Source organism: Anopheles darlingi, chromosome 2 (genome assembly GCF_943734745.1).
Source record: "Anopheles darlingi chromosome 2, idAnoDarlMG_H_01, whole genome shotgun sequence".
NCBI classification, from domain to species: domain Eukaryota; kingdom Metazoa; phylum Arthropoda; class Insecta; order Diptera; family Culicidae; genus Anopheles; species Anopheles darlingi.
Window position 1 is genome coordinate 24,981,903 of NC_064874.1, and position 26,895 is coordinate 25,008,797.

The 26,895-nt window shown below is 50.0% G+C and overlaps 4 protein-coding genes across 4 annotated transcripts in view; 2 read left to right on the top strand and 2 right to left on the bottom strand.

Moving 5' to 3' along the window:
* Window positions 1–15,906, top strand: part of LOC125947963 (uncharacterized) — a 34,864-nt gene extending 18,958 nt beyond the window's left edge. The window contains exon 2 of the mRNA XM_049673575.1: window positions 14,270–15,906. Within this exon, the coding sequence (XP_049529532.1) occupies window positions 14,270–15,375 (1,106 nt within the window). The 3' untranslated portion in view covers window positions 15,376–15,906. The remainder of the gene's footprint in view (window positions 1–14,269) is intronic.
* A 99-nt stretch (window positions 15,907–16,005) lies between these two features.
* LOC125947982 (mediator of RNA polymerase II transcription subunit 27) lies at window positions 16,006–17,343 on the bottom strand. Its single transcript, XM_049673598.1, has 4 exons — window positions 17,085–17,343; window positions 16,665–17,016; window positions 16,360–16,581; window positions 16,006–16,271 (listed from the first exon to the last, which is right to left on the bottom strand). The coding sequence occupies exons 1-4, from the start codon at window positions 17,261–17,263 to the stop codon at window positions 16,137–16,139; spliced, it is 888 nt and encodes a 295-aa protein (XP_049529555.1). The 5' UTR covers window positions 17,264–17,343; the 3' UTR covers window positions 16,006–16,136.
* Window positions 17,344–17,717: 374 nt separating this feature from the next.
* On the bottom strand, window positions 17,718–24,086 carry LOC125947887 (5'-3' exoribonuclease 1). The gene is made up of 9 exons (XM_049673371.1): window positions 23,883–24,086; window positions 23,314–23,754; window positions 22,643–23,230; window positions 22,335–22,564; window positions 21,604–22,261; window positions 21,266–21,540; window positions 21,027–21,174; window positions 18,234–20,948; window positions 17,718–18,162 (listed from the first exon to the last, which is right to left on the bottom strand). Exons 1-9 carry the CDS (start codon window positions 23,955–23,957, stop codon window positions 18,115–18,117), a joined length of 5,178 nt encoding a protein of 1,725 aa, XP_049529328.1. The 5' UTR covers window positions 23,958–24,086; the 3' UTR covers window positions 17,718–18,114.
* Window positions 24,087–24,346: 260 nt separating this feature from the next.
* Window positions 24,347–26,884, top strand: LOC125947926 (polypeptide N-acetylgalactosaminyltransferase 35A). The gene is made up of 3 exons (XM_049673485.1): window positions 24,347–24,553; window positions 24,642–26,457; window positions 26,526–26,884. The coding sequence occupies exons 1-3, from the start codon at window positions 24,531–24,533 to the stop codon at window positions 26,655–26,657; spliced, it is 1,971 nt and encodes a 656-aa protein (XP_049529442.1). The 5' UTR covers window positions 24,347–24,530; the 3' UTR covers window positions 26,658–26,884.
* The last annotated feature ends 11 nt before the right edge of the window (window positions 26,885–26,895 follow it).

Below are 26,895 nucleotides of genomic sequence, written 5' to 3' on the forward strand. Positions count from 1 at the left end.
TAACATCGCGAGTATGCCATGGTGACGACGGTTGGACCTCCGTGCAATATGGAATTAATAAACGCACAGAAGCAATTAAGCAATTTGCTGAAACAACAGCTGCTCGCGCACTTGCCCCGCGCCGTCTATGACCTTTTGGATGCCATGTCAACCAGCGCCGACAAATTGGTTCACTCGTAAGGAAAACTAGCTTTTTGGAGGCCTACCTGAAGGTTTCTTCAAGCGCTTCGAGCAGTTCTGCGACGACACATATCCGTCTTGTCATGTGTAACGTGGCTACTAAGATTTGCTCGTTGCTTACAAAAGACATTCCAAGTATCAGATTGGCTGTCAGCCTACACAGCATCGTACCAGGAGAGGATTGCCCCAAGATCGCGCCATACTCTTTACGCGTTCCCGTTCCAAACTCGATATCGACTCGTGAAATTCCACTTGACCCAAGTCGCCTACGCGCCTGGCATGCCATAACTCCACACCAACCCCATCCGCCTGACAACACTGATCGGCTGATCGATGGAAGGATCAATATTTGACGACTGACATGAGACCGGGGATTGGTATGTGCGTAGGATCGGTCAAACCATTGGCAGCCAACTACCGGATTGACCCTGCACACTGGCGAGTGTGTGTGTGTGTGTGTTCAACTTTCCCTTCTGCCGGATTCTGTCCTCGATCTGTTGCTCCTCCAGCTGGGGTTGAAAAGTAGTTATCGAAACGGTAGCGCACTTGTCTCTGATGGGGGGGGGGGGGGGGGGGGGCGGGGGGCGATAAGTGGGTGCCAGCTCCAGGGAGCTCACAGTGCGCCAGAGTTGGTTTATGTTGCGCACCACTCGCAAAGCGTCAATTATGGCAACTCGTTGTTAGCTGCTTCGGCTGCTGCTTCTGTTGCTCTCAGATCCCAAACCAAAAGGGCCGCTTCTATCTTCCTTCCCCAACGGCTGCTGGTTGTCTGGTAATGAATTGCAAACGCCCGGTGGCGACGGCGGTGACCACGGTCACGGCGCGGGAACCCGCAGTCCCGCTACTGTCTTCCATTTAATGGTCTAACTGGGTCAGAAAATAGGTCGGCACAAACCTAATTGAAGCTGCTGACAGTGAAACATTGTGGTGTGTTGCTACTGCTGCTGACTTGTGACTGGCGTGTTGTCGCTGCCGTGGTCTTCACGTGACCCCTCACCCTGCGATTGCAAATGCACCAGCACGCGCGCTCTCTCTCTCTCTCTCTGTGTCGGTACATCCGCCCAGGCGCATTCGGTTGCTGGTGGTGCTGATGCGACACAACCGATCCATCACGTTCCCGGACGAGTAGCACGTACTAGCGCGCGGTTCCAAATATTGGGATAACTCGCTAGCGCGTTGTGAAATGGCGAACAAGCGTATTTTGTCTCTCTCTCTCTGCTCACTCCGCTCTCTCCCCCGCTCTCTCTTTCTTAAACGGATAAGGCCAGCAGAGTTTAGTAATTTATTTTTCCAAATGTTTGCATTTTGGGGTGTGCGAGATGCGGTCCACGGGGAGGGGTGGGGGTTCGCTTGCGCCATGGCGTATCGGGCGCGCACTTTATTTATGGTGCGTAGGTGAAGACCCAAAGAGGTTGGGGGAGGGGGGACTATAGGCGAGCGTTCGTACTCACTCGGTACACGATGACGGGCGGGATCCGTCTCCGGATGTCGAGTGTTTGTGAATTTCAACAGTTTGACGACTAACGAGCGATTTGTCAAAACAAACAAATGGTCCAGGTCCAGGTCGCTGGCCTTCACCGCCGTCGTCGCCGACGTCTTGCAGCTCAGCTATCACATTGGAGGCTCCAATGCTGGCCGCGAACCGTTTGACATTAAACAATGAATGAAGAGAGACCGCTGGAGACACGGAACGGAAACCGTACACAGCACTGTCGTCGGCCGCCGTTGTCGTTGTTTGCTAACGCGCACCCTGACCAACGTACACATCGCGCAGACCAGAACATGATGTGACCCAAGTATCGATATTGCAGCAGTGCTGACCTCCCTCCCATGACCATGCCACCAGTCCCCTTTTTTGTGTCCTATTCACGCGATCTGCTCCGGTGGGAAAGTATGCGAACAGTGCGGAATGGATTTTGCATCTGGCCTTTTTACGTCGCAGCAAAACTCCCGAGACCCTCCAAAAACCTGGGGAAACCATATTTGGCCCGGGAGGGACGCACAGAGCCGCGATCGATGTCGGCTTTTTTTTTTGGCGATAATTAGAGTCCTTTGTTGTCGACAGGTCTGCGACAGTTGAGATGGCATCTCGTTAGTTTTGCCATCGGCCTCAAATAGATGCCATGTGATCGCGGTGTTGCTGCTGCTGCTGGTGCTGCTTGTTGATGACTGCTCATTGGCTACACATGCTGGGCACCCTGTATTTGTTTTATGGCAAAGGACTACCCCATCTGGTGGCGGGCCTTTTTTCCTATTTGGTCAGTTTTTGCGAAGAAGTGAGAGAAGAAATTACAAAATTGATCAGACGATTCACTTCGATCGAATGATCGATCGAGAGTCGACTACCTAAGGTAGGGGGATTGAACCTTTGAAGTGTTCGGCATTAGATCACCACCGATCGGATCGTTTTGTAACATAGGGTCGCGATTTCTTTTCCCTTTTTTTTGCAATAATCTCGATGTCTAAATTACTACGCACTAACGCTGGTTGGTTGGAATTGCGCAATCCCCAAACAACAAAAGGCCACTAAAAATCGCGGGAGTTTTATGCAATCGTACCAAACGAACGAAACGAGACCAAATGCGACGCACGTTAGTCGCATGATAAGCAATTTTGAGAATAAAATCCTATTCGCTCTCTGTCTCTCCCTTTCATCAGGAAGCACATGATGGGTGCGCGCTTGGTTGCGGTTTCAAACCCCCGGCCGGTGGACGCGGACACACGCGCTTAATTGTTTGACCCTCATGTCATGTCAATTGATCTTATCCGTTGGACGCGGTTCCACACGTAGATTGAATGAGCTTTGCACCCCAGCAGTGTCGTAGTTGTGGTGGTGGTCGTTGTGGGTTGCCTTTAATTGGCTGGACACCAACGCAAACCGAGCCAAACTAACAGCATAATCGCGCGGGGTTGTGACGATGTAGACTAGCTTTTCGGCGGCGGCACCCAACAGGTTTGGCGTAACCGTACGCCCCGTTTAGAATTTCAGTATTAAAACCCGACCCACTGTCGGGGAGAGGTCAATCGCTCTTTAAGCCGCGTTCGCACCTTACAGCATAAAGCATTCGGTTGCTTGATTTCATCATTTATTCTGGCCATAACCGGGGCGTCACGTTATGGAGCGGATTTGCTGTTAAGCTCGTCTAAATCGCTTTTCGTTGCATCATCATCATCGGCCCGGCCCAGCCTTCCGGCCGCCGGGCATGCTGTCCTACGATCACCAACCTCTATACCAACGCGTTGCATTCCACGCGTGAAAAGTGCATCACGCTTTACGCAAGCCCCCCCCCTCCTCCCCCTCCCCCCCCCATCGAGGATTACCAATGAACGATGAGGCATCCACGCATCTCTCATGTCATATTTCGGGGGGTTTTTATCACCCACTAAAAGCCACTCAACCGTTGTTCGCTTTTATCTAAACGCACGCGCGCGTTCATCAAACGTGTTACGGTCGGCGGAAAAGGTGGTTTCGTCCGTGCACGGACCCACACCGAGACACTGTGTATTATGCATTTCAATGGTGCTAAAATGGCGTCACGTTAAGCGACAACACGTTCCGGTGGCCACAGTCTCACCACAGAGTGTTTTGAAGTAAGTGGCAACAAACGGGCCACTACACCTCTCAGCAGCGCACGCGTGTGGTCCGCAATCGATTATTCATCGGCAGCAGTCTTTACTGCCCACCAACGCCACCACCACCACACCGAGCTCAATCCGATCCGAGATCCTGGAGCCTGCAATCGCTGCTGCCATCTGGCACAGGCAGCCAGCGAGAGCCAGCCAGACGTAAGAGGTTCGATTTGTCAGCCCTAGAGACAAAGCAATGCGGTTCCCAATTTCTGTCGCGCCCTTTTTCCAGTGCATTCCAGTGCAGCGGTCGCTTGGCTAACAAGCCAGGGCTGATGATTGTATGGTGGTTTAAGCATTCCTCCGGCGATAGACCAGCGATGGCTGCTGGTCTCCCTCTCTGCCTCTCTGCCTCTCTGATAATCCGGTGTGTCCGCTTGAGGGGCCACCCTAGTAGTCGTATAGTTTGCCAATCAATTAAAATTCCACAAACCAAACCCCCTGTCGTCTTCCCCCCGTTCATGCGTACGCGATCGGCAAAAGAATCGGCCCGCGTGAGCGGGCACGCGATCATATCTTTGTCTACGATGGGCGACCGATTTGATCGCCACGATTTCCATCGGCGAACGGCGATGACCTTGCGAGATGTGATGTGAGCAGTGACTTAAGGTTTGTCATAAATAATCGTTCCTTCGTACCATCGTTACCACCATCACCGAGGCGAGTAATTTCACCTCCGAGCCCTAAAAACAACCCTCCAGCTGAGTTTTCACAAATTAACAGCAAACCAATCGGGCACCAGCACCACCGAGTCGTGTGCCATTTTTGGGAAACCGCCGCAGCTTCGAAATGAAAGCGAATAATTTATTTCTCTCCACCGGACAACCGGCGTGCACTTCGTGTTGCTCCAGGGGGCCCTGATTGCTGATTACACGCCCGTATTGTGGGGTTTTTTTTTCATATTGGTGGTGACTGTTGCTTTCCATAAAACATGCGTACGATTCCCCCCCTGGGATTCGGTGGACACGCAGACGGACGGCCACTAGAGTGGTGCAATTAGTAGTACGACTTCAACTCCCTTCGAACGGTGCATGCATGGCACTGCGATAACGGTCCTCCATCTGCCTCTCTTGCTCCTCAAGGGAAGTTCGCATGAGTGTTCTTATGGTGTTTGTCCGTTGAATGGTTCACCGATCGCAAGCACCGGTTTGGAGTATACAAAGGAGCACAAATAAATAAAAGTCAGACTGCGGCTCGAGGATCGAGACCCATTGAGTGTGGTTGGGAGAGCTGCACCTATCGAGCGGAGCCGTCGAGTACTCGAAAGTCTCACGAAAAACACGCGTGATCAACCACTCACGAATCACGATCCTTGCGGTTGACCAGCACCTAGTGGTTCCGTGGCACGCAAATCCGAAAGTGCGAGATGACGAAAGGAATGGCGCGTTCGCAAGGGTAAGGGAGGGGGCCGTGATCGATGGGATAAGCGGGAGGCATGGGAAAGCAGCACGCATCGTCAGCCATCTCTGAGAACCACCGAACTTTTATTAATCGATGTTCATTTGTTAAGATCGCTACAAACCGATGTACGATCTGATCTCAGCATCTCGCTCTCTCTCTCTCTCTCTCTCTCTCATCGTGCAGAGTGAGGTGCGTAATATGTACTACGTATCGCGTACCGGTTGGTGCAATGGTGTAGGCACGCAATCATCGCGCTCCACCTCGAGGTCTCGGGTCATTATAGCGGTCATCCAGTCAGCCGCAGCCCGTGACCCACTGACACGATATTATCGTCGGTATCGGCGGCATATCGTACGGTGTGTACAGGGGTTGGCGAATCACTTGTCGAGCCTCTCACTCTCTCCATGATCGATCGATCTTGCTCGTGACGAGCTAGCAGACGAGCATTGGATTGAACGCTTGCTGGATATGGGATGCAAAGCAAGCCCCTACGATGATAACGCGACGGTCTGGTGACGTGCTGGTGATAGTGGGTCAGACACGATAAATGCTTTCACGCGGGTGCAGCAGACAGCCCCGGATACGGATACTACGTCGGCGACCGACTTGCATAATCATTACCAGTGCAGAGGAAGTTACTGAGGTTTATCGCGGCCAGCAAAAGTCAAGCAACTCTCCCCTAGAGGCTACTGCCGTCGGTGTGTCCTGGTCGTCTGTTGTGATGCGTAATGCTATTGTGACCCGGTTACGTTTCGGCTTTGGTGGACCTTGGAGTCAGTAGTAGTCAGACGCGAACAATTGGTGTGCAAAGACACACATTTCCATGCGTCGTGGGGTTGTATACGATCGCCTCGATCTCTTTGTGACTCGCCACAGATTCCACGGTCGTGGACGCAAGTCAGCTGGTAACGGGTGGAACGGGTTTTGGCTTATATGGAAGGTTGCTGCTGCTTCAGCTCAATTTGCATCGCCACCATTTATCGATCTTAATGGGATCCGGATCGATGACGGGTGTATAAGGAAGCGAACGGCAGTGGCTTAATACGATCGACACACCACCCGGGTACACCCCGGTGTTTACCCACAGCTAGCGGGCTCGGTGCTCTCCCAGGACGCGTATGTGAGATAAGAAACTCGTATTCCTATAATCCACCATCAACAACGACGACGACGATGATGATGACGGGTGGTCGTAGAATCTGTTTGCGAGAGGTAGACGGATGGCATAAGCGCGACGATTTCGCAATCCCGTAAAGCGACGATCGCAATCACTGTACGCTCCGTGGTTTGCGTGACCTTCCCCCCGGGGGTCATCTCGCGAAGTGCAAATATAATCAAACGGAGACTCGCGCCTTTCATCGGTCTCTTTTTCGTCCCATGACCAATGTTGACATTTCCGGGCGGACTCTTTCCGACGAAATCGGAGGCCGATAGCGGAGTTCCACGAAATTACGGCAGGCCACGGTCACAGCACCACCACGAGGAGGATGAAGGTGACTGACCCAAAAGCCAGTGGTCCCGATGCATCTAAAGCGCAATTGGATTAGCGAAACGTCGAGACTTTTTCGGGCTCCGGAGGATCCGGAGACTTCCATCCGTCATCATCCGGTCTCCGGTAGGAAATGTGATCTTTCATGATTGGTTGGTTGGTTGGTTGGTTGCACAGACGGAAGGTGAGCGAGATGACATTCGATCTGCGCCGAACAGCACTTGAACGTATCGATTGGTAAACGGAAACCGATCGTCATACGATCTTCATATTTCAAATGGGCTCCTGAGGCCTTTTCCGTCGTTTTGTCTGACAGTTTATGCTGCTTAGAGGGTGTATCGGTGGCGTCTGTTGTTGCTGCTGCTGCTTCTGCTGCTGCGAATACAACACTTCCGGTGGATTCCGCTATCTGGCGACAACTTTGCTTCTCCGCTCCTTTCATTCATCTACCCATCTGCGTGCATCTTTTCGAACTGGGCATTCGTCAAGATGGTTTTCATTCAAGAAGGTTTAAACCCCGGCGTCGTAACAGCGAACGCCCCAGGTGTTACGAGAGGGAGCGAGGCCAGGTCGTGCCGGCCTTGGAACCCGTTTTTCTTGATCGACACACATGCGGTGGAGCTATTAATTTGCGTCAACTTAATTGGTTGTAGCAGCGACATTAGGAGCTTCGGTCTAGCGAGATCACCTACGCGAATCGCGTCGCTCCATCGGCCCGTCCTTTTCGTCGATTCTGGATCGTTGTTCAGAAGTTGATAGCCTGGCAACTGGCAGAGTCGCATTTGGTACAATGTTCTGTCTAGTGGCAATAATGCGGTGGCCACATTGTAGCAACCACCCCCTGTGTGCAACTCATAACTGTCAGCCCAAGAGGAAGCGTCTTTAGTCAGTAAACTGATTTGCGCTATCAACACCGCCCGGGCAAGGGCCTGTGAGAGAATCCACCACTGTTTACTAGAACCGGTTCTTCGTCCGGAACCTCTCCATTCGTCCGTGGCGTGCCGTTTGTCAACAAGACGCGGTCGCTTCCTTTCCTCGTCGGTCGGTCGCTCGCTCGTTCGTTGGCGAGACTTGGCTGACTATAAGCTCGAAGACGCGCAACACGTTCGCGGCCCACGCGGCCCACTACAAAACCCGACCGAGGCCTCCCATAATCTTAATCTTAATTTCATTCATAAACGTTCCCTGTTGCCGTCGTGTTGTCGGTGTCGGTCGCTCGGTCGGTCGGTGGATGATGCGGAGTTAGCGACGGGTACCGGTGGTACAGCCCTGCCAACCGGTGCATGTGCACTGCTGCACCCTCCCCCGGTGGTGTTTCTCCAGCCTGGTGATGAAATACTTACAAGCCGATCCGTGCTGGAGCACCACGAGTGCGGTGTTTGGGGTAGAAGGTGACGAACGGTGGTGGTGGTGGTGGTGGTAGGTACTTGCAGTTACTGTACAGCCGCATTTATGAAGGGGTTTCCTTGGTTACTTGGCTAATAAATAAACATTTTTACGAACCTCGAACCAGCGAAGAGTAAGCAAGATCGCTCGATCCAGCCAGCGCACACTGCGACTTCGACGTAAGACACCGACGGTTCCACAGAGCGCATAACAGCACGGAACTAGGACGCCACCAACGCCATCCTCATCGTTCGGCGCTGTTGCTTGCAGTGGAAGAAATGAAAAGATGAAACGTACCCATGGCCATGACTGCGAACGCTGAAGACTGTGACCAAGGGTTTCTGATATCTGTCGGCGGACAGTTTATGCTGCCAATAACCATAACGATCCCAAACATGTGCCCTTCGCTGCTGGCGCAGGCGATCGAGAGGCACCTTCTCACTGAATGAATGATCATCGTCATTAACATCTCAAGCTGAGCGGGATCGTAATGGTGCCTGATGGTTGGGCCAGGTGTTGTCAGGCTGGAGTACTCGATACCGTTCGCCCACACAGTGGAATTGCGAAGGTCCTAGATCTCGTTCAGGTGTGTCAGGTGGAACAATAGGGTGTACCGCAGAGGGTTGGCAGGATGCGTTTGAATGGAACCACAGCCTCGACTTGGCAACCTAGTATTTACGATCAATTGATGAGCACTTGGAGCGCTTTAATTTGATCATAATAATGTCGGTTTTGTGTCGGGTAAGATTGAGTGCCCACTGACTGCCCTTTTGCTGGATTCTCTATTCTCGATGCTGCCTTCGATGGGGAAACGTCTAGAAGTGAAACTCTGCGTGTCTCGCTCTACACTCGGCGACTAGACCAAGTCCACTTTGACTGACAATCGCTCCTTTTTCCCGGTCTGCTAGATGCACTCGGCACTGGGCATACCTTTAGCAAGGAAAGGCATCAGGACAGCGAATCTGGCGTGGCTTTCACCTCCAGAAGATGATGAATGCCAAGCGGTGCTCTGGCTGGTTCTACCACGCTACGAAGACTACGGTCGGTGCCGTCGACCATTGTTGCGCTGAACGCGATTGGCTTTCACTTTAGAGTATACGAGAAAATGTGTCAAGATGGTACCGTCATGGCCAGCGTATTCTATTGTAACTAGGGTACTAAATCTGCACCTACTAGACCCGCTTTTGATACCGTTGTCGTTTCATACCAACCGTTCTCATGTCGTTCAAATCTGCAACGTGTTTTGTGAGTTTGCAAATATGTCGTTGGCACCATCTGTTCCGCTAGTGCTGGTGCTAATGTGTTTTCCACGCGCCATGAATGAGTTGTGGTGCAAAATAGCTGAATAAGTTTTTCTGAGCTTCATTCCCACAACTATTCGTTGGTGAACCGAATGCTATCGATAGTTTTCGTGATAATTGAGCCGTGAACAAGATAGAAGGGCTGGATCAGGCAAATTTTTACACCTTTTCTCTTCCGTGGTTCAATCGGTCGTTCCGGTTGATCATAGTTTTTCGCAGAACACTTCGTGCGCTCGCTCGCGTTTAGTTTGCGGTTTACTTTCGAAATTGTGCATCTCCGTTACCGGAGAGATCCGAGTTTCCTTTTTAACTTTACCTTCACCGACTGCAGAAACCGAGAAGAGTCCTACTATTTTCCTGGGCGCGCGCGCGCTCGCGCCCTCGTGGTTTTTGTGGTCTTTCTCGCTCAGGTTAGAAAGTCTTGTCACGTTCAAAAAAGCCGCAAAATGTTTTAAACGAAAACACACACACACACGCCAGCCACCGCAAACTCGGCTGTAACCCTAGAACCTTTCTCGCCGGCACAATACGGCCGCCTGGGTCGCCGCAAAAGAGGAAGGGTAGGGATTTATGCTCCCGCGCGATCCGCTGTCTGTTACGCACGTTCTCCGCACGATGCGTGCATGCCGCCATGCGCTGGTGCGCTGCCATAATGTGGTGGCGAAGGCTTAAGGGCAATTTCGCCAAACCAGCCACTGCACTGAAGTGTCGACCATTGGTTGCGTCTCGCAGCTGTGGCCTGTAGCTGGTGTGACTGATGTGGAAGCGACATCAGGAAGCCGCACTTTGATTGAGATATCAAATTTATCCAACTCCTCCACTCGGGAGGAAGTGCGAGTGAATGCAGATAAGTTCATTCATCTCAGGCTTGATATGCAGTTGGTGGGGTGGGTGGTACGTATAGTGCCCGTGTTGCCCACTCACTCGCGCACCGATCATATACTGATCGAAGCCACAATGGAGTTGCATTGTTTCGTTGCACGATATTAGCATCGGATCCAAAGGCCATGTTTGAACGATCGTTGAGCGCTGATGCTTGCCATATGATTACGATCTTGCAGCTGCAATAATAACGCGCGATTCGCGATCACGATAAGGGGTCCAACATCTTGCAGTCACGCGGTGTGCAACAGGAAATGAAGGAATTCTGATATTCTCGGTGTAAAACCACTCCCAACTAGCACTTAGTGTGGCCAAATAAACTTTCTGTAAATCATCAGCTCGACTCCACTGGGGAAGGGGCGTTTAGTGAGCGCCTGAAAAAAGAACAATCCTGGATTAAATATTCCACATTCCTAGGCCACAATCGAAAGCCAGTTTTGAAAGATCAATCATCGTTTGTGCGGATCCCGCTAAGCTCGTCTCGGTAGTGAGCGACTATAGCGACGTCTAACCCTCATCAAACGCAAATAACGCCTCCATCGAGACGAGCTCCCGTCCCAGCGTCCACTTATCGTTTGATCATGCAGTTTACTGTGAGTGCGTGCATTGTGAATGTCAGCCAGCGAGCGTCAGGGTCCAATAATGTATCTATTTAAGATCTATTTGATTCGAATCCCGCGCCCATCTTTTTTATGGCTGTCTATTACTCATGCCACGCCAACAACTGGCACCCAGTCAGTCAGTCAGTCGGAGTCACTTAGTCGGTGCCGTCTACGCGAGTACGCGTGACTCATCCTTCCATCATAATGATCAAGATGATCATTATATACCCAGTCCACACCACCACCAAACAGCAAGAATGCTACGAACGAACGGGCAATCTCTTGTGTGTCGCGTGCTCCGGCAGCAAGCTACGACCGAAGGAATCGTATTTGGTAACATTCTGCTTCTTTTCTGAGTTGGATGAGCCAGAGATGTTGTCGAGCAGATGTCATTACTCTCATGCCACCGACAGCGACATTGGGCAGTTGGCATGTGCCGTGCGCTTTTTTTAAATTTTATTTCTTGATCATTCCGAGATGTGGTCTTCCAGTATCATCTCATCAGTAACCAGGCACGTGCGTGGCGAGTAATGTTGGAAGCATATTTTTCTGTGGCATTTCCGGGCTGAGGGAACAGACCGAAGTCCAAGGATTGAAATCGCAAACAACAACCAAAGCACGATGCCCTTGGCGAGTACGAATCTGTAACCATCACCATCGAGACCAGAACTTGGGGCAAACCTTTAAAAAACCTGCTTTTGGTCGTTGAAACGTGCCACCGACTTCTCAACCGTGTACTTTACTGGAAATGGAGCTCATTGTCCAGTACTCGCTCGCTCTGATGCTGGTTGTATCCGGATCGTGTAGGTCGACCATGCAATGCAGTTGGAGTGCACTCCAACGACGTGCCCGAAACTACCTGTGCTGGTGTATGTGTTCTTGCCCCATCAGGGGTGGAGGGAGGTGGCCGCCAGATCCCCCAGATCGTGGTGTTAGCGCGAAACCGGTTCCCGCAGGCTAGAAGTGCCTGAAGAGTTCTTGTACTACCTGTGGCTGTGCGCACGGGTTCATTGCAGAAGACCTGCACATCCGTAGTTTTGTTTGTCTGCGTGTTGCGCTGATGTTCGGTGACCTCATCGTTTGGATGCGGCGCAGCTTCTGAGGACGGGAAAGGGGGTCGCGAGAATGTCTGTTAATGATCTTAAGAAAGACCACCATCTTACCATCGGGCAGATCGTTTTGCATGGAATGCTATCAGGCTTTGTGTCCACCGTGCTGCAGCTGCATCATCTCGCAGGGCATCAGCAACAGCAACCAGCAGCAGCAACAGATCAATATCATCATCCAGGTAGAGATATATTAACTTTGTAACTGCCTGATGCTGTCGGCGATAATTCTTGAGTGTGCTTGTCTTTCGTTTTGGCATAAAGTTCTATGGCTACACTACACTGCACTGCTCTACCAAGTGTCTGCAAGTATGCTCCACCATTTTGCAAGCGATTTGCTAAAACAGCAACATGCTACTCTCGTGACGGTGTGCGAGAAGTTCACATTCCATTCTGTATCACGAACCGGTATGAATAGGTGACCTACATCTCCCCAGGTATCGCTACAGCCTATGGGGGCTAGTCGAACACCTAGCAGACATCTCGGTCACTCGGTACACACCAGGGCACAGGGTAAACCAAACATCCGCTTGGCCGGCAGGCAATTGGTTCGATAATTAAGTGTAATTGAGGGTCGCTTGTCGCTGGTGCGAAGCGAAAGATGACCGGAAGACAGGCTGCTGACATGTGACATGAAGCCCGGTGATGTCGCTGTCCAAGCGCTACGCCTGCATCCATCACTAACCGGGCCAGGCGCTTCTGGTGTCGCCGATCTCGCTCAATCGATTGGTGGTGCGCGCAGACGCAGACTGCACGCATTGTGTTTGCCAATGCTTTGGGAGGAAGCGCATCGGCATGATGCATTCACTGTTATTGTCTCACTGTTACCGTTAGCCATTTATGCAAACAAACACCCGGCATGATTGCCCGCTGGACATACATACACGGGAAGCGTTAGCATAGATAGCATTAGTACGATCACTCTGTTGTATCGCGAAAAGGGAGGAACCAGTTGACTATCTATTCAGGCATATTCGCTTACTTGTCTGAAGGTAGCAAATGAAAGGGAAGTTCAAATCGATTGCAGTCAATCATCGTGCAAGCGTTGGAATTAGTAGTGAGATGGGTTTGCATTTCTATATCTATATCTGTATTTGGTATACTTTTTTTTGGTAAAAGGTCTACCAAACAGCTCAAATATTGTGTCTTCAGTAGTTCATGAGCACAAGCAAATTAAGCAATAACTAGTTTTACTAATTGTTATTCTACAATACCATCTACTAGATTGCAAATTAAGTGCAAATATCGGTTACTTGCTGGAACAGGTGACAGAGTTGATTGACTTTCGCCTGAAGTTAGTTGATGATACAGAACTAGAACGGAAACCGGAAAATGAAATGTTCAGAATGCTAGAACAAGAAAGTTTTAAAGGGGTTCCTGAACAATATATTCTTTTTAAAGTTTTTTGGAAAGCACTAGTCTATTAGTAAATTTTTATTTTTACAGTTTCTCGTGCACGAATGAAAGCCTGTTTTATGTAAAACACCCTTTCCAGTTCAAACGAGTTTAAGATAATAAAATTAAAAACGATCAATGGATCAAATAATTTGAGAAAAGCACACCAAAGGAAACAAGAAATCGTTAAACTAAATCACTACTGACAACAGCGCTCTGATTGAGTGGATGTTTCCGGTGGCCTGGGTTGGTTTCACACGCCCGTAAGTGACAACCATTTCGCAAATTAGTTCGGTTGGGAGGTGGCTTATTATCATCGTGGGGCCACTTTACGATCGGCAAAGATTGTATTACCCAGAATGCGAACCACAGAAATACCATGCGGCCATGCAAAGGATCCTTTGGCCATTCCTTATTCGCCCACCCATCGCCACACTCGTCATAACAAATCTCCTACGCGGCGACACTAAAATGGCCCACGCGAAAGTGAACCAATAATGCGTTTGCAGACATTGATGACTTTGCAAGATCGCCGAGGTGGCCGTGCTAGGAAGTGATGCGATGAGAATGAAGGTGCTGCTTTTGAGACCGGTTGTCGCTCACTAGCGAAGCGTAAAATTCATCACTTTGTGGACGAGGATTAAGAGGACAGAGGGAAACTTCAACTTCCCTCTGCTAAATCCTTCACTTTGATCTCGATCGATTGAGTATATGGCGGTTTGAATGCGAAGTAATTTCATTGATCTTTGAATGTGTTTCAGGAAATGCTGTTTCTCCATTTTCAGTGCTCACGGACAGTATTACGCTGGCCATCACATTAGCGATCACGCTACTTTCGTGTCGTAACTGTAGATCATTTCAGTAAGTGTCCTCTTCGTTCTCTTTCTCTTTGCTTTGCAGACTGTTCCCGGTTTCACGAGCAGTGCATCCGCTGCACGGACACGGCTTGCATCAAGTGCACCGAGTTGCTGCGTCTGGACACTGGCGAATGTTTGACGGATTGTCCGAGCGGATACGCGGCCCAATGGTCGACCACCTCAGAGGTCATGGGGCGCGTTTGCTACCCGGTCGGAATGTCCGGTTCGTTGTTGGCCGCCGTTGCCGGGATTGCCGCCGGTGCCATCCTGTGCGTGATGCTTATCGTAAGCGCCATGGCCATCCTGAGGCGCCGACAGAAGCGCAAGAAGTACCGTGAATCCTTCATCGACGAGAACATCGACCGACTGGAGTTTCTACGGCAGCTGGAAGAGCTGCGACCACAGGCAGAATATTTTCTGCAGATGCTGAACGATACGCGACGCCAGATCCGGAAGCTACACCACTCGGGCGATAGTGCCGGCGCGGCCACCTACCATCCGGTGGTACGCGATTTAGCCAAAATACTGATCCTGCTGAACAAACCGATCGAGTTGATCAACGCACCACCGCACGATTGGCAGCGGTTGTACGTATGGGCCGAACGGGTGCTGGATCGCTATAAACCCGAGTTGGCACAGTTGATCGAGTTTCTGCAGCAACCGTCGGCGGCGGTCCCCTCACCGTCGGCCTCCGATCCACGGCTAGCATCGTCTGATCATTCGACGTTCAAGGCGGCCTATCAGCATCTCCAGCAGGACCCAAGACAGGGCCGGGATGCCGTCGATGATGGTGGTGCCAACGAGCGCGATCTATCACCACGATTGAGTCGCAAGAACGAACGTAATCTGCTCGACCAGCCGGAGCTGATCCAGCTTCAGAAGCATCGTACGCTGCCGACGATGCAGACGACGCACCATTTCCTCGGTTCGCTGATCAGCCTGCACGAGTTCGATGAGCGATCGTCCCACACGACTGATACTAGCTCAAACCATCACTCGACAGGTGGCAACAATCCGTTCGATGATACGTTCGATCACGTCCGCACCTACCTGTCGACCTCCGGTATGAACGATAGTTCACTCTGGTTGCAGGACGAGTTCTTCAAGCTTGGCTTCCGGCCACAGGACGAGATCACGACCGAGTTGTAAGCTGGAGCCTCGGAACACGGTTCACCATTCCAGTGCAAATGTTGGCAGACCGCCCCAGCTGAACAGGAGGAGGGAGAGGGTTGCACTCAGCAAAACAAGCACTACTCCAGTGCGACTAGTCAGCTGCTAGCAGCGGTGCAGGATGATGCAGGATCACTAGGCAGGCACTAGGCATCGAATCCGTTAGTATCGGTAGGGATTACGAAAAGGGGGCTTGTTGTTGCTTCTACTCTTCGGTGATAGGAAGGAAATCCCTTGCGTACTATTTATGAAGCTAGTTAGACGAGACAGACAGACACCGGAACGATGATGGTGGAATTGCAAAATTGTCTTTAAGGATACATAAGTATTTTATCCATGAGAGGTACTAGTTGGTCGAAACCTGCTATCGATAGAGACACACGAGAAACCCCACGAAGCGACGTGAAGGAAGCAATATTATTTAATAAACAATGTATCGATCACGAACCACGGGCAAGTGATGAACATGTCCGTAGTGTAAAGCGAGCCACGTTATAACGATGGTAGGTGCTGTTAAACCTGTTTTCTGGTACAATATTGCAATGCAGGGCTAAGCGATAAGTGGAGCAAGAGAAGTGATGTATATTTTATGAACGATTATGACCCAATAAACGAAAGAATTAAGAATGTGTTTGCTTTATTCAAAACCTTCTTAGGTACCGCGATCAAACCGTGGGATGCCGAGTCCCCTGTTGGAAGCTTATGTGGTAGAGAAATGAAATAAAATCTTAAAATAAATTCTATTGTTTGCACTCCTCGTGAAATGGTTCGAGTGTGCGTAAGTCTCTCCATGTCGGTGGAAGCGTGTTGTGCAGATGTTTGCCACATTTCTTGCACGGATCGGCAAACAACGTGACGTAGCTCCGGAACCAGGTCTGCAAAAATGATAAATGGGCAGGATGAAGAACGAAAGGTATAATTACGAAACACTTATGTGAATGGCATTCAATTTGGGCAACTTACGATGAAACTCCTGATCGCTAATTCGGGCAACGTTGGCGAGAAAAAGTGCAGCATGGCCGAGTGCGCGTGGTCCTGCACCTTGCGAAACACCTGATGCCGCGATTCCGTCCAATGCTCATCGATACCGTCGAGCAGCGATTCCTCGTACCCCTTCACCGTAACCCACTCGATCAGAAGCCCCTTCAGTATAACGGCAGCCCGCAGGACTCGTGCGATAGTGATCTACGAAAGAAGAGAACACATTAGAACCAGCGAAGAACCCACCCCATATGGCAACTTCCAAAACTCTCGTAGTAGGCGCTTACGTGTAGTATAGCATTCGTCATGAAAGGGCGCACGATCTTGAGGTTCATGTTGTTGTAATGGATACTTCCGATCAGATTATCGACCATCTGCGGTGTTGCGAGATGGCTAGAGGGAAGTGAACGGCGCCGCTTGGTATTCGTGTAGTAAGACCGTTTGAGCGAGTTCTGCTGCAGTAGCGTCGAGGCGAAGGTACTGTACTCGTGCAGTTTGTCATGCCACTTGTAGCTCTGTACCAGATGTGGATAGAGCGCCTGCCGCTCGAGGTTCGTTTCCAGCGACAGAAACGCTGAGTTGGCGAGATTCAACGGGGCGGCCGGCGGCGTCAGATCACCGATGCAGGACTCAAAATCCCTGCAAAGTACGAAGTAATGGAGGAAATTACAAATCTATTCGCACGATGCTGCTCGGTACTAACTTACTTGAGATTAGCATTCACGGCGTTCAACAGTTCCTGCAATTCCTGAAGAAACTTCTGCTCCTTGCCCTCCTCACCGTGGTCGATCCGTACACCGTTGCCCAGCGTTTCGAACACCTGTCCCACGCTGGACCGCAACACTCGTAGCTGCGAGAGGGCATGATTTATCGGTTCCAGGTTCATGATCGGTTTAGAACTTGAGGCAATTGGGTATTCAAGAGGTAGGAAGTAGTAAAGGGGCGACCGCGAACTTTTTCCTACAACGCCGTAAAAGTAAACAAACACACTTTGTGTTTTAAATAGAAAGGAGGCGTCATAGATGCTTACAGGTCACCATTTTAAACTTTTTTGACAGTAGAGCCGGGCCACATAAACAGTCCCGTGACTGTCAAACTCTGAAGTTTTTTCTAAAATATAAGAGGGTTGTTCTACTAGAGGCCACCTCTCTATTTTAAACACCTTGGTTGCAGCGCTGAACAACGATAAAGATTTCCGAACTGAAACAATAGGGAGCCCAGCGGCGTTCGGATCTACCTTTAACAAACATCACGTTCCCTCAAAAACGTCTTTTTGGTTCAATTTCCTTAAAATTAGCGATTTATTATTCTAAAGCTTTAACTTATCACTTAATTATTTATTTTACAGTTGTTTCGATAATGGAAAGAAAACCGTATTTTAGAAATCGAAAAGATTAGACATTTAAAAAGTTGAAGATAAAAACAATTAAAATTTTTCACTTTGGAGTATTTGAAAATGGAAGTAACATGATGTAATAGTTTAGAAAAAAGGAGTGAAGTGCACTATTATTTAAATGTATAACAGCTAGAGGTCACAATCTCTTAAAAAAAAGATACAAATCGATAAAAGGTACAGTAAAATCGCCTCCCAACTAGCACACGAAGGGAAACCGGGACAAATATCATATGAATAAAATCTCCTAGTACCACACATCATTGAACGACAACTTTCTATTGGCAGTCATAGTTCGTTTGTCTAAGTAATGTCGCCTTAGCATTGGTCTTCTTCGCAGCTGTTTAGCCAACGGGTGCAGAACCAAACCGTGCTGCTATGCGTTTCTTACTCTGTCGAAGATAAATAAGAATAAAAAAATGGAGGTGTATTCGTCGTTTCAAACAGCCGGCAAATATTTTACCTTTTTCAACACTGTATTACTATTACCCGTATCCGTAAGTTGCTTCTCATTTGTAGCTACCGGTTGTTCTTGGCTTGACGGTTTGTGCTTTTCGTCGAGTTGCAGCGACAGCGCTGGCTGCTGCTGCTGCTGCAAGTCTTTTGTTACTTGTTCCTGGTTAGTCTTTAAATCTATCTCAGATACGCTGTTTGGCTGCTCAACGGACATGGACCCATCCGAATTCGTTGTTTGTGCAACCTCTTTGACTCGACCCGCTTTGCGACTCGCATTTCGTTCGTTCGCATCGTTACTTACTGCTATCGTTGCCGTTGGTGCACTAGTAGTTTTTGGGTTCGATTTTCGTTTACTCGGTGGAACCGTGGCCGATGTTTTTGTGGTTTCACACGATGCTTCCGGCACGTTGCCGTTGTTCGTCGTTGTGGCAGCTCGTATTTTCGCATTCTTCTTCATAGCTTGCAGTGGTACGAAGGCACCATTTCCGGCCGGATTGTTTCGATTGTAGCTCAGATTTTGGGGACCGATTGGCCCTCGGTTCGGGTACGATGGCATCATGGGTGCTGCTGGTGCACCACTGAACAGTGCGGATATAGGCTTACTGTCGATGGCTATGTGCGGCGGCAATGACTGTAGTGGCGGCGGCACTGATTGCCAGATGGGCCTACGAGGCGGTGGTGCATAGTTGTTCGATTGAACCGCACCACGACCAAGAATCATCGTGGGGTCGGGGGCCCGCTGAATAAAATATGGTTGTTGCTGCATTTTAGGATGCCCATAGAATTGCTGCTGTACCTGATGCTGCTGTAGGGGGAAGTTCGGAGGGCGCATGAATATTGTCTGCATGTTGAATTGCCTTGGATGTGCGACAGGAGTTATTTGAGGTCTCACATTGGAAGTACTTCCACCAGGGATGACACCAGCAGGCCGTTGCGATTGTTGATACCGCTGTTCATACTTCGTCCCACCGGGCTCGTTATCCTTGTTACGCCACTGCAGTGGTGGCTTCGGTAGACTGGCCAGCGGAGGTTGCACAAGCGGCGCACCATCTCCTGTTTGCTGGCTTTTTCCCTCTTGCTGACCATCATTAATGCGGAGCATTTTTTTCAACATTCCCGTCATTTGATCGCCATCTGGCTGTACCGTCGTAGTTACCGATTGAGGTTTCTCGTTTTTGTCCGAAAGACCGACAGTGATCGATTCTGGCTGAAGTGCACTGTTCGACATCACCTGGGCAATGTGCTTAATGTCGTTCTCATCGAATGCACTGTTGTTGGTGGATTCCTTAAGCTTTTTCCAGAACCGCTCAAACTCATTTTTCCTCTGCTGTTGCTGTATGTCCGCCGAGGGAACATTGTTCGGTGTCGTAAGGATGGCAGCTTGTTTTTCCATCGGTTGGTGCTCCGTCGCTTGCTGCGTAGTAACTGATCGTGGAGAATTGACTGTGGAGGGTTCACTAGCACGATTTTCCTGCTGGGATGCCTTTTCATTCGGCACATTCCTGGTACCATTTCGTTTGCCGATTCGTTCATTTACCCGATGCTGGATCGACGACTGTGGTCCATTCTGATTGTTGCTCATGTTACCCAGTACGATATGATGCGTTGTTCTTACATCAGCCGCCGACGACTGTTTTCCTCCGCGTTGATGCCCATTCGAAGCACGGCCGTAGGAAATGTTCAACAACGCACCTTGCGCCATCCGCTGTACACGTTTCTCCGTTCCCGCAAGTCCATACACACTTACACCTTTTGGGAAGGAATGATCGAACAGGACTTCGTAATAATTGTCCTCCTGGCCGATCGCTTCACGGCGCACGGGGTTTGGATCGGTCACCTTGTGAATACCAATAATTGTGCCGCGTCTACCTACGGGAGCATCTTCCGCCTCCGATGCTACCACCACTCGATCCAGCAGCTCAAAGTGTGCATTTGGATCGAGTGTTTTGGCCTTCTTCATGCCGGGTCGCAAGAGATCCTTGGGCGGAACTAGCATGGTTCGCACTCTAGGTATCTGCTTATCATTGTGCTCATCGACCAGCGTTACCAGACGCTCAATTGCGTTTCGTTCCAGCAGCTCGATACTACAGCTGCGCCGCTCGGCCTCGTTGTGCTCCTGTTCCTTGAGCCATTTGTGCAGTTCGTCCAGCTTGCCTTCGTTGCCCTCGCCGAAAAGATCACTCTCAAAGTGCACATTGTTGCGGCTACCTTCGAGCTTTTCAAATAAACCAGGCGCATACTCATCGTACCGCTGCAGGAGATTTACTGTGCGGTCGGAGAACACCCATGTGCGGTTATGCAGTCGCCGACAGAATCCCACCGCCGCTTCGTTCTTTGACATCATGCGCAACCTCAGTCCAATGTTAACCGTTTTCTCGTTTTCTATATTCAGTGAGCGGTGACCGCCGTGTGCTACTAGAATCGTGCCCGTTAGCTGCAGTAATACACTGACAGATATTCCGAGCTTGGCAGCTGTATCATTGGGAGAGCGATAGCCTTGAAGCGATTGTTTGTGCATCTGGAAAACTTCCCGCACTTCCGGCTCTTCGTAAACCAAGAATTTGCCTTGGATACGCTTATCCGAAATGTCTGCCACCTCGCCCATGCAACCGTAACAGTCGGTTGCGCGCAAAAAGATTGTACTCTGTAGCGGGAACATTTTTTCGATGGTAATATATGACTCTTGTCGCTTAATTACATCAGTTACTTCCCGTACAATGCACTAAAATGGATGCGAATTCAATTTCATATTAATATATGATAACGGGAATATAACCGTTCCGGCAATCTAGTTACATACCTGGGCCGGGTAAGGCATAGCGACGTTGTTCCACAATCGATTCAGAACAAACCCGTCACCCTTCAGAACGTATTCCGTGCCGACGCACGTTCGTACATGCACCAGCTGGTGGATTGGCCCAACGCTTAGCGCAAGCCGGGTTTCGTTGCTGTGCAGGAAAAGAGATGAAAGAAATTTCAAAATGAGGACAAGGTTATCCTCCTCAACCTGATACCACAAATCAGGTGCCCCAGACTTACTGCTCAGCGATGGACTTGCACCAAATGTTGAACATCCGTTCGTCAACCTTCTCAGCCTCGTTAATCCGCTTCAACAGCTGATGTTTGTCGGAAACGCTGTCAACCTTAGCTTCCATCAAATGAGGCCAGCTTACGTAAACGATTTTGTCCAACAATTCCCTTGCCAGTGTTGCCGTATCCGGCTGCTCTTTGGGCACTTCATCCAAGCACACAACCATACTGTCATTTTTGCTGGGAAAATTAAACACCTTCACGCGCATCTCTTTCAATTTGCCCTGGAATGTAAAAGGAAAAGTATGAAAATTGTGTTCCCTTACTGGTCGGTATGTGGCTCTTACATGATATGGCAAATGTTTAAAAGTCGGAAACCCGGTAGCGTAGCCTTCCAGGAGAGATCCCTTGGAAGGTCCGAGCACGAGCTTGTTCTCTGCCACGTGCAGATCGTCACGAAAGATTTCAGTGCGTTTCACCGGAAGTATGTCAATCCGTTCGAAGCCATACTTGGCCTCGAGCGGGTCCTGCTGATTGGCATCGTACCGATACTGGATCATTGGTCCGTGTACATTTCGTTGCTTTTCTTCGTCAGTTAGATACTCATCGCAAGTTTTCATCGCCTTGAGCAGTCGTCGTTCGTCAATAAACGGTATCAGTACGACCGCTTCCCACGATTGCTGCTTTCCGTTCAGATCCGTGCTAAACTCGGGTGGATAGAAATCGTAGACTGGGCTGTTTGGGTCGATCATGAGCTGGTGGTAGGCTGCAGGAAGGTGGCTCTTGCTGGCCGCCGGAAGCACACTTAGAAGCTGCTGAAACGGTAGAAACGGACGCGCCATATCGAACTCTAGCTTCAGATGATCGAAATGATCCACATCGCTAATGAACGGTGCGTAATGGTGCGGATAGTACCATGACCATGACACTACGCCCCGATAGTAATAGTGTAGTGTCCACTGGAGCGCTCGTATGTAACATTCCGCTTGTTCCGCACGAACGTCTCTGAAAGTGAAGGGAAACAAAAGGGATGAGCTGGTAAATCAAATAAGGGGCAAGCATTCAAGCCGTTACTTACTCATTAAAATCAGCATAACCCATTTTGGTCATGTAATAGTTCCGTTTATAACTTTTGAACTCTTTCTCAAACAGCACCGGATCGTTTTCGATATCACCCACAGAAATTTGCGATTCTTCATCTTCGTCGCCAGAGTCCAGCATTTTAGACGACATGATTAGTGCCATCAGATCATCATTAGCTTTGCTCGAACTAATAATCTCATCAGCCGACACATCGAATGCTTCCAACTAGAAGCAAGTGAAACGAAACAGCCAATCAACCAAACCCTAATTGAACGCCTCAGCGCATACACTAGTGCTGCTTACATTGTTTTTGCCACATTTCGACTCCAGATATTTCAGGTCGGTGTAATGCTCGAGAAACGTGTCCCGGTCGAAGACGGCCAGTCGTCGCATTAGTAGCTGCAATCGGGGCAAATTCAAGATCCCACTCTCGTTAATATACCCGTCCATTTCGGGTAGCACGTCCATGTACGCACGATATAGCGTGGGCAGCGCGTTCTCGTTAATGTGCAAGTTCGGCAAGTGCGGAATAAAGTCGTTTCCGACCAGATATATCATGAGTACCCAGTCATCGATCAGCTTGTGGATGTCGAACGGAAAACGAAGCTTATTGCGTACGCTGGCAAACTCTAGCTCCAGATATTCACTTAACAGTGTCAGGTGCAGCAGGTAGAAGCGGATTTCCTTCATTACCGTTGCCTTCTTGTCGTTCTTTCCAAACTTTACCTCCTCACGCAGTAGCGAAAAGAATCTTTCGTGTGTACACAGCCCAAGCATAATCAGGTCGGCATCTAATCCGTACAGGCAGTGGCGTGTGTTTGGATTAAAGCCAGGTTGTGCCTTCGCATGCCGTATGTACTCCATAATTTTATGTTCGCCTTCACCAGGAGTCTGAAAGTGGACAGCCACATTAAACGCACACCGAACTATTTTCGGTACCCTTTATAAAAACTTATCGCTGTCGCTTTCCCTACCTCATGACCGCTCAAGATAACGGTACAAGCCTTCCACAGAATGTCGGTCGCTATTTTCACCTGGATAAAGTGTTCCAGGGCTATCTGTAACCGCACCATGAAGGCGGTCCCGGGCGTAATACAGTTGCTATCGAAACGGTCCTCATCGGGGATCGTTTCACCCTTGGCGATCGCAGCCTTCAGCTGCTCTCCAGCTTCATGTGCGGACCGGAAGCGCCGTCCCCGCTGTTGATTCATTTTGGCGCGCGGTGCCACTCCATCCACGGCAATGAAAAACACCTTCTGAGGCCGAATCATCTTGAAAAGATATTCGACGTAGTGAAAGATACCCTCGAATATCATTTCCTCCGATATCCGGTACGTAACGTCCGCATCGTTCGGATGTGAACAGTTGTGGATGATGCCGTTCATATCGAGGTACAGGTTGTCGAACTCAGGCACCTGCAAACGATTCAGATCTATGAAGTCGAGTGTCTATGTTGCGTCAGGCTGGTAGACAAGACTGAGATTGCCTTGCTTTTCGCAACAATTTCCAACACCGCCATCTTCATCCCGATAAACGAACGAACCTGATTCTCTCGCAGTAACTCGCTCAAACACGGATACCGTTCGCTTATGTAGCGAAAAAACTTTGGAACACCCATCTTGCACTGTAAAATCGGATTGTAACCGTTTCCACTAGGTAAAAATGATCTTAATAAACGCAGCTGCAAATAATCCGCCACAGCAATGGCGGAGTTTTATTTTTCTGGCTTGACTTGGCTCTTTTTCGTTTTTCCTCCACCACCCGTAAAGCAAAGGCTAAGCGATGTGGCCGCTTAATGTTTAAGCGGTGGCTATGCGGCCACTAAGCGGCCACTTTGTATGACAGGTCCAGACATCTGGCCGCTTAGTGGCTGCATAGCGGCCGCTTAAACTTTTATCGGCCACATCGCATGCACCCGATGACAGTTCGAAGAGCTGGACTACAACCCTGAGTGAAAGTTGTCGGTGCACCGACAACAATTCCTCCCCCTCCCGTCCCACCCACTCTGTGCGACCTTTCTTCGTGGTGTGGGACCAGCGCGGGTAACCTTTTGGGCGAATGGAATTGTGCGATTTCTAAAATTTGGTTCCGTAAAGTGAGCCACCTGGAATCATGCAGCAGCTCATTAGCATAGGACGGGGATAGACGTTAGCGCTGAAAGAACACGGCGGACCACGCAGCGGCATGTGTGATGAAGGAAAAGAACAAGAAAAGGTAATCGTCGGGCTGAAGGCGATTCCAAATACCTGTTGATGACTTTTTGGCTGCTGACCCGTATCCTCTGACTTGATAACCCCCGTAGAATCTCCAAGATGACCAGCAATTCGTTCCTGTGGGGTGTCCTCGTGGCTTCGCTGACGTGGTCGGTTAGTCTGTACCTGTACTGGAATCTCAACAACGGTGTTTCCGGCGGTGGTAGTTTGAATCACGGAATCTCGGAAAGGCCGGCGGATGAGCGGATGCACGGACAGCCAGTGCTCGCTGCTGCCGACCGTCAGCATGGGAACAGCATTGACGGGGACGTAGACACGCAACGACAAAGGTCCAAAATCGCGGGCAAAAGCCGCAGCCTGTTCAAGCAAAAGTATGAACGATTTATGCGAGAAAAGGAAAAGCGCCGCATCAGTCACCGCCTGATGGACGAGCTGCAACCGTTGCGACCGAACGGTACCGATGAGTTCGGGATGGTGCAAAACTCGGAGGAACAGTTCATCCGCGACATCGGCTACAGGAAGCATGCATTCAATGTGCTGGTGAGCAACAAGCTAGGACCGTACCGGCCAATACCGGATACGCGACATAAGCTGTGCAAGCAGCAGGTTTACGATAAGGTACTACCGGCAGCCTCGATCGTGATGTGTTTTTACAACGAGCATCTCGAAACGCTGATACGCTCCATCAACACCGTGCTGCATCGGACTCCGGCCTATCTGTTGAAAGAATTGATCCTCGTAGACGATTGTAGTGACCACGAAGAGCTGAAGGAGGGGCTGGAAGCATCGCTGCGAAAGCTGGACACGGACAAGGTTCGCCTTTTGCGAAATGCCGATCGAGAAGGGCTGATGCGATCGCGTGTTTACGGTGCTCGCAACGCTACCGGGCCCGTGCTGATCTTTCTCGATAGCCACATCGAGGTGAACCGAGACTGGATTGAGCCATTGCTATCCCGCATCAAGCACAATTCCACCATCCTGGCGATGCCCGTGATTGATATCATCAATGCGGACACATTCGTCTACACCGCGAGCCCACTTGTACGTGGAGGTTTCAACTGGGGTTTACACTTCAAATGGGACAATCTGCCTGCCGGTAGCCTGGAGCGAGAAACTGATTTCGTTGGCCCGTTCGGTTCGCCGACCATGGCTGGCGGGCTATTTGCCGTCGATCGAACCTATTTCGTTGAACTGGGCGAGTATGATATGGGAATGGATGTGTGGGGTGGTGAGAATCTGGAGATCTCATTCCGTGCCTGGCAGTGCGGCGGTTCGATCGAGCTGCTACCCTGCTCTCGCATCGGTCACGTGTTCCGCAAACGGCGCCCCTATGGTTCACCTGACGGCGAGGACACGATGATACGCAATTCGCTGCGTTTGGCGTACGTCTGGATGGATGACTATGTGCGTTACTTTCTCGAGCAGCAACCACACGCTCGTTCCGTTGCGTACGGTGATGTGTCCGAGCGTAAGCAGCTTCGGGAACGGTTACAATGTAAACCTTTCCAGTGGTACCTGGAAACTATCTATCCGCAGCTGCGCATTCCCGGACAGGTCAAAACGGCCGCAGAGACCGACGCTGACGCCACGCAACCGAAGTTTGAACCATGGCACTCGCGTAAGCGAAACTATATCTCGAGTTTCCAGATACGGCTTTCGAATACTACGCTCTGTCTGTCGACCGAGATGGATAGCGAGAAGAGTCTTTGGAAGAAGGGTTCGGCCCTGGCACTGCAACCGTGCCTGAGGGTGAAGCATCAGACTTGGTACGAAACTGAACGGTCCGAGCTGGTACTCGGACAGCTGCTGTGCCTCGATGCACCGTCGAGCGCCACCAAAGGTCGACCGAAGCTAAACAAATGCCACGAAATGGGTGGCGATCAGGCCTGGAAACATCGCAAAACGGTAGGGCTTCGTAGCGGGCCGTGTCGCAACCGTGCGGGTTTTTAATGGTTCTCCATTTCTTTTTACAGTCCGGAACACCCATCTACAACATTGCATCTGGTAGCTGCCTAACGGTTAAAGATATTCGTAAAGGATCTCCGGTGGGGCTAGACCTGTGTGTTAGCTCTCCCCGTAGTACATGGGATTTGATAGTCTCGTGACAGAACTGAAGAAGCATACATTACCGTTTACTTTACTGTCTCTCTCTTCCGTTAGTGTCGTAAGCATAGGACTCGTCCTAAAACCAATCACATTTTACGTATTTTTAAACAAAATACATATACAAATCATATCGAACGAATCATTCCCTGTCGGTCTGGCTTTGAGACGGAAAGAAAGTCACTATTCGTTGCTAGTGCGTTGCATCCAGGAAATTTGGTTCCTCAGTATGCAGTACAA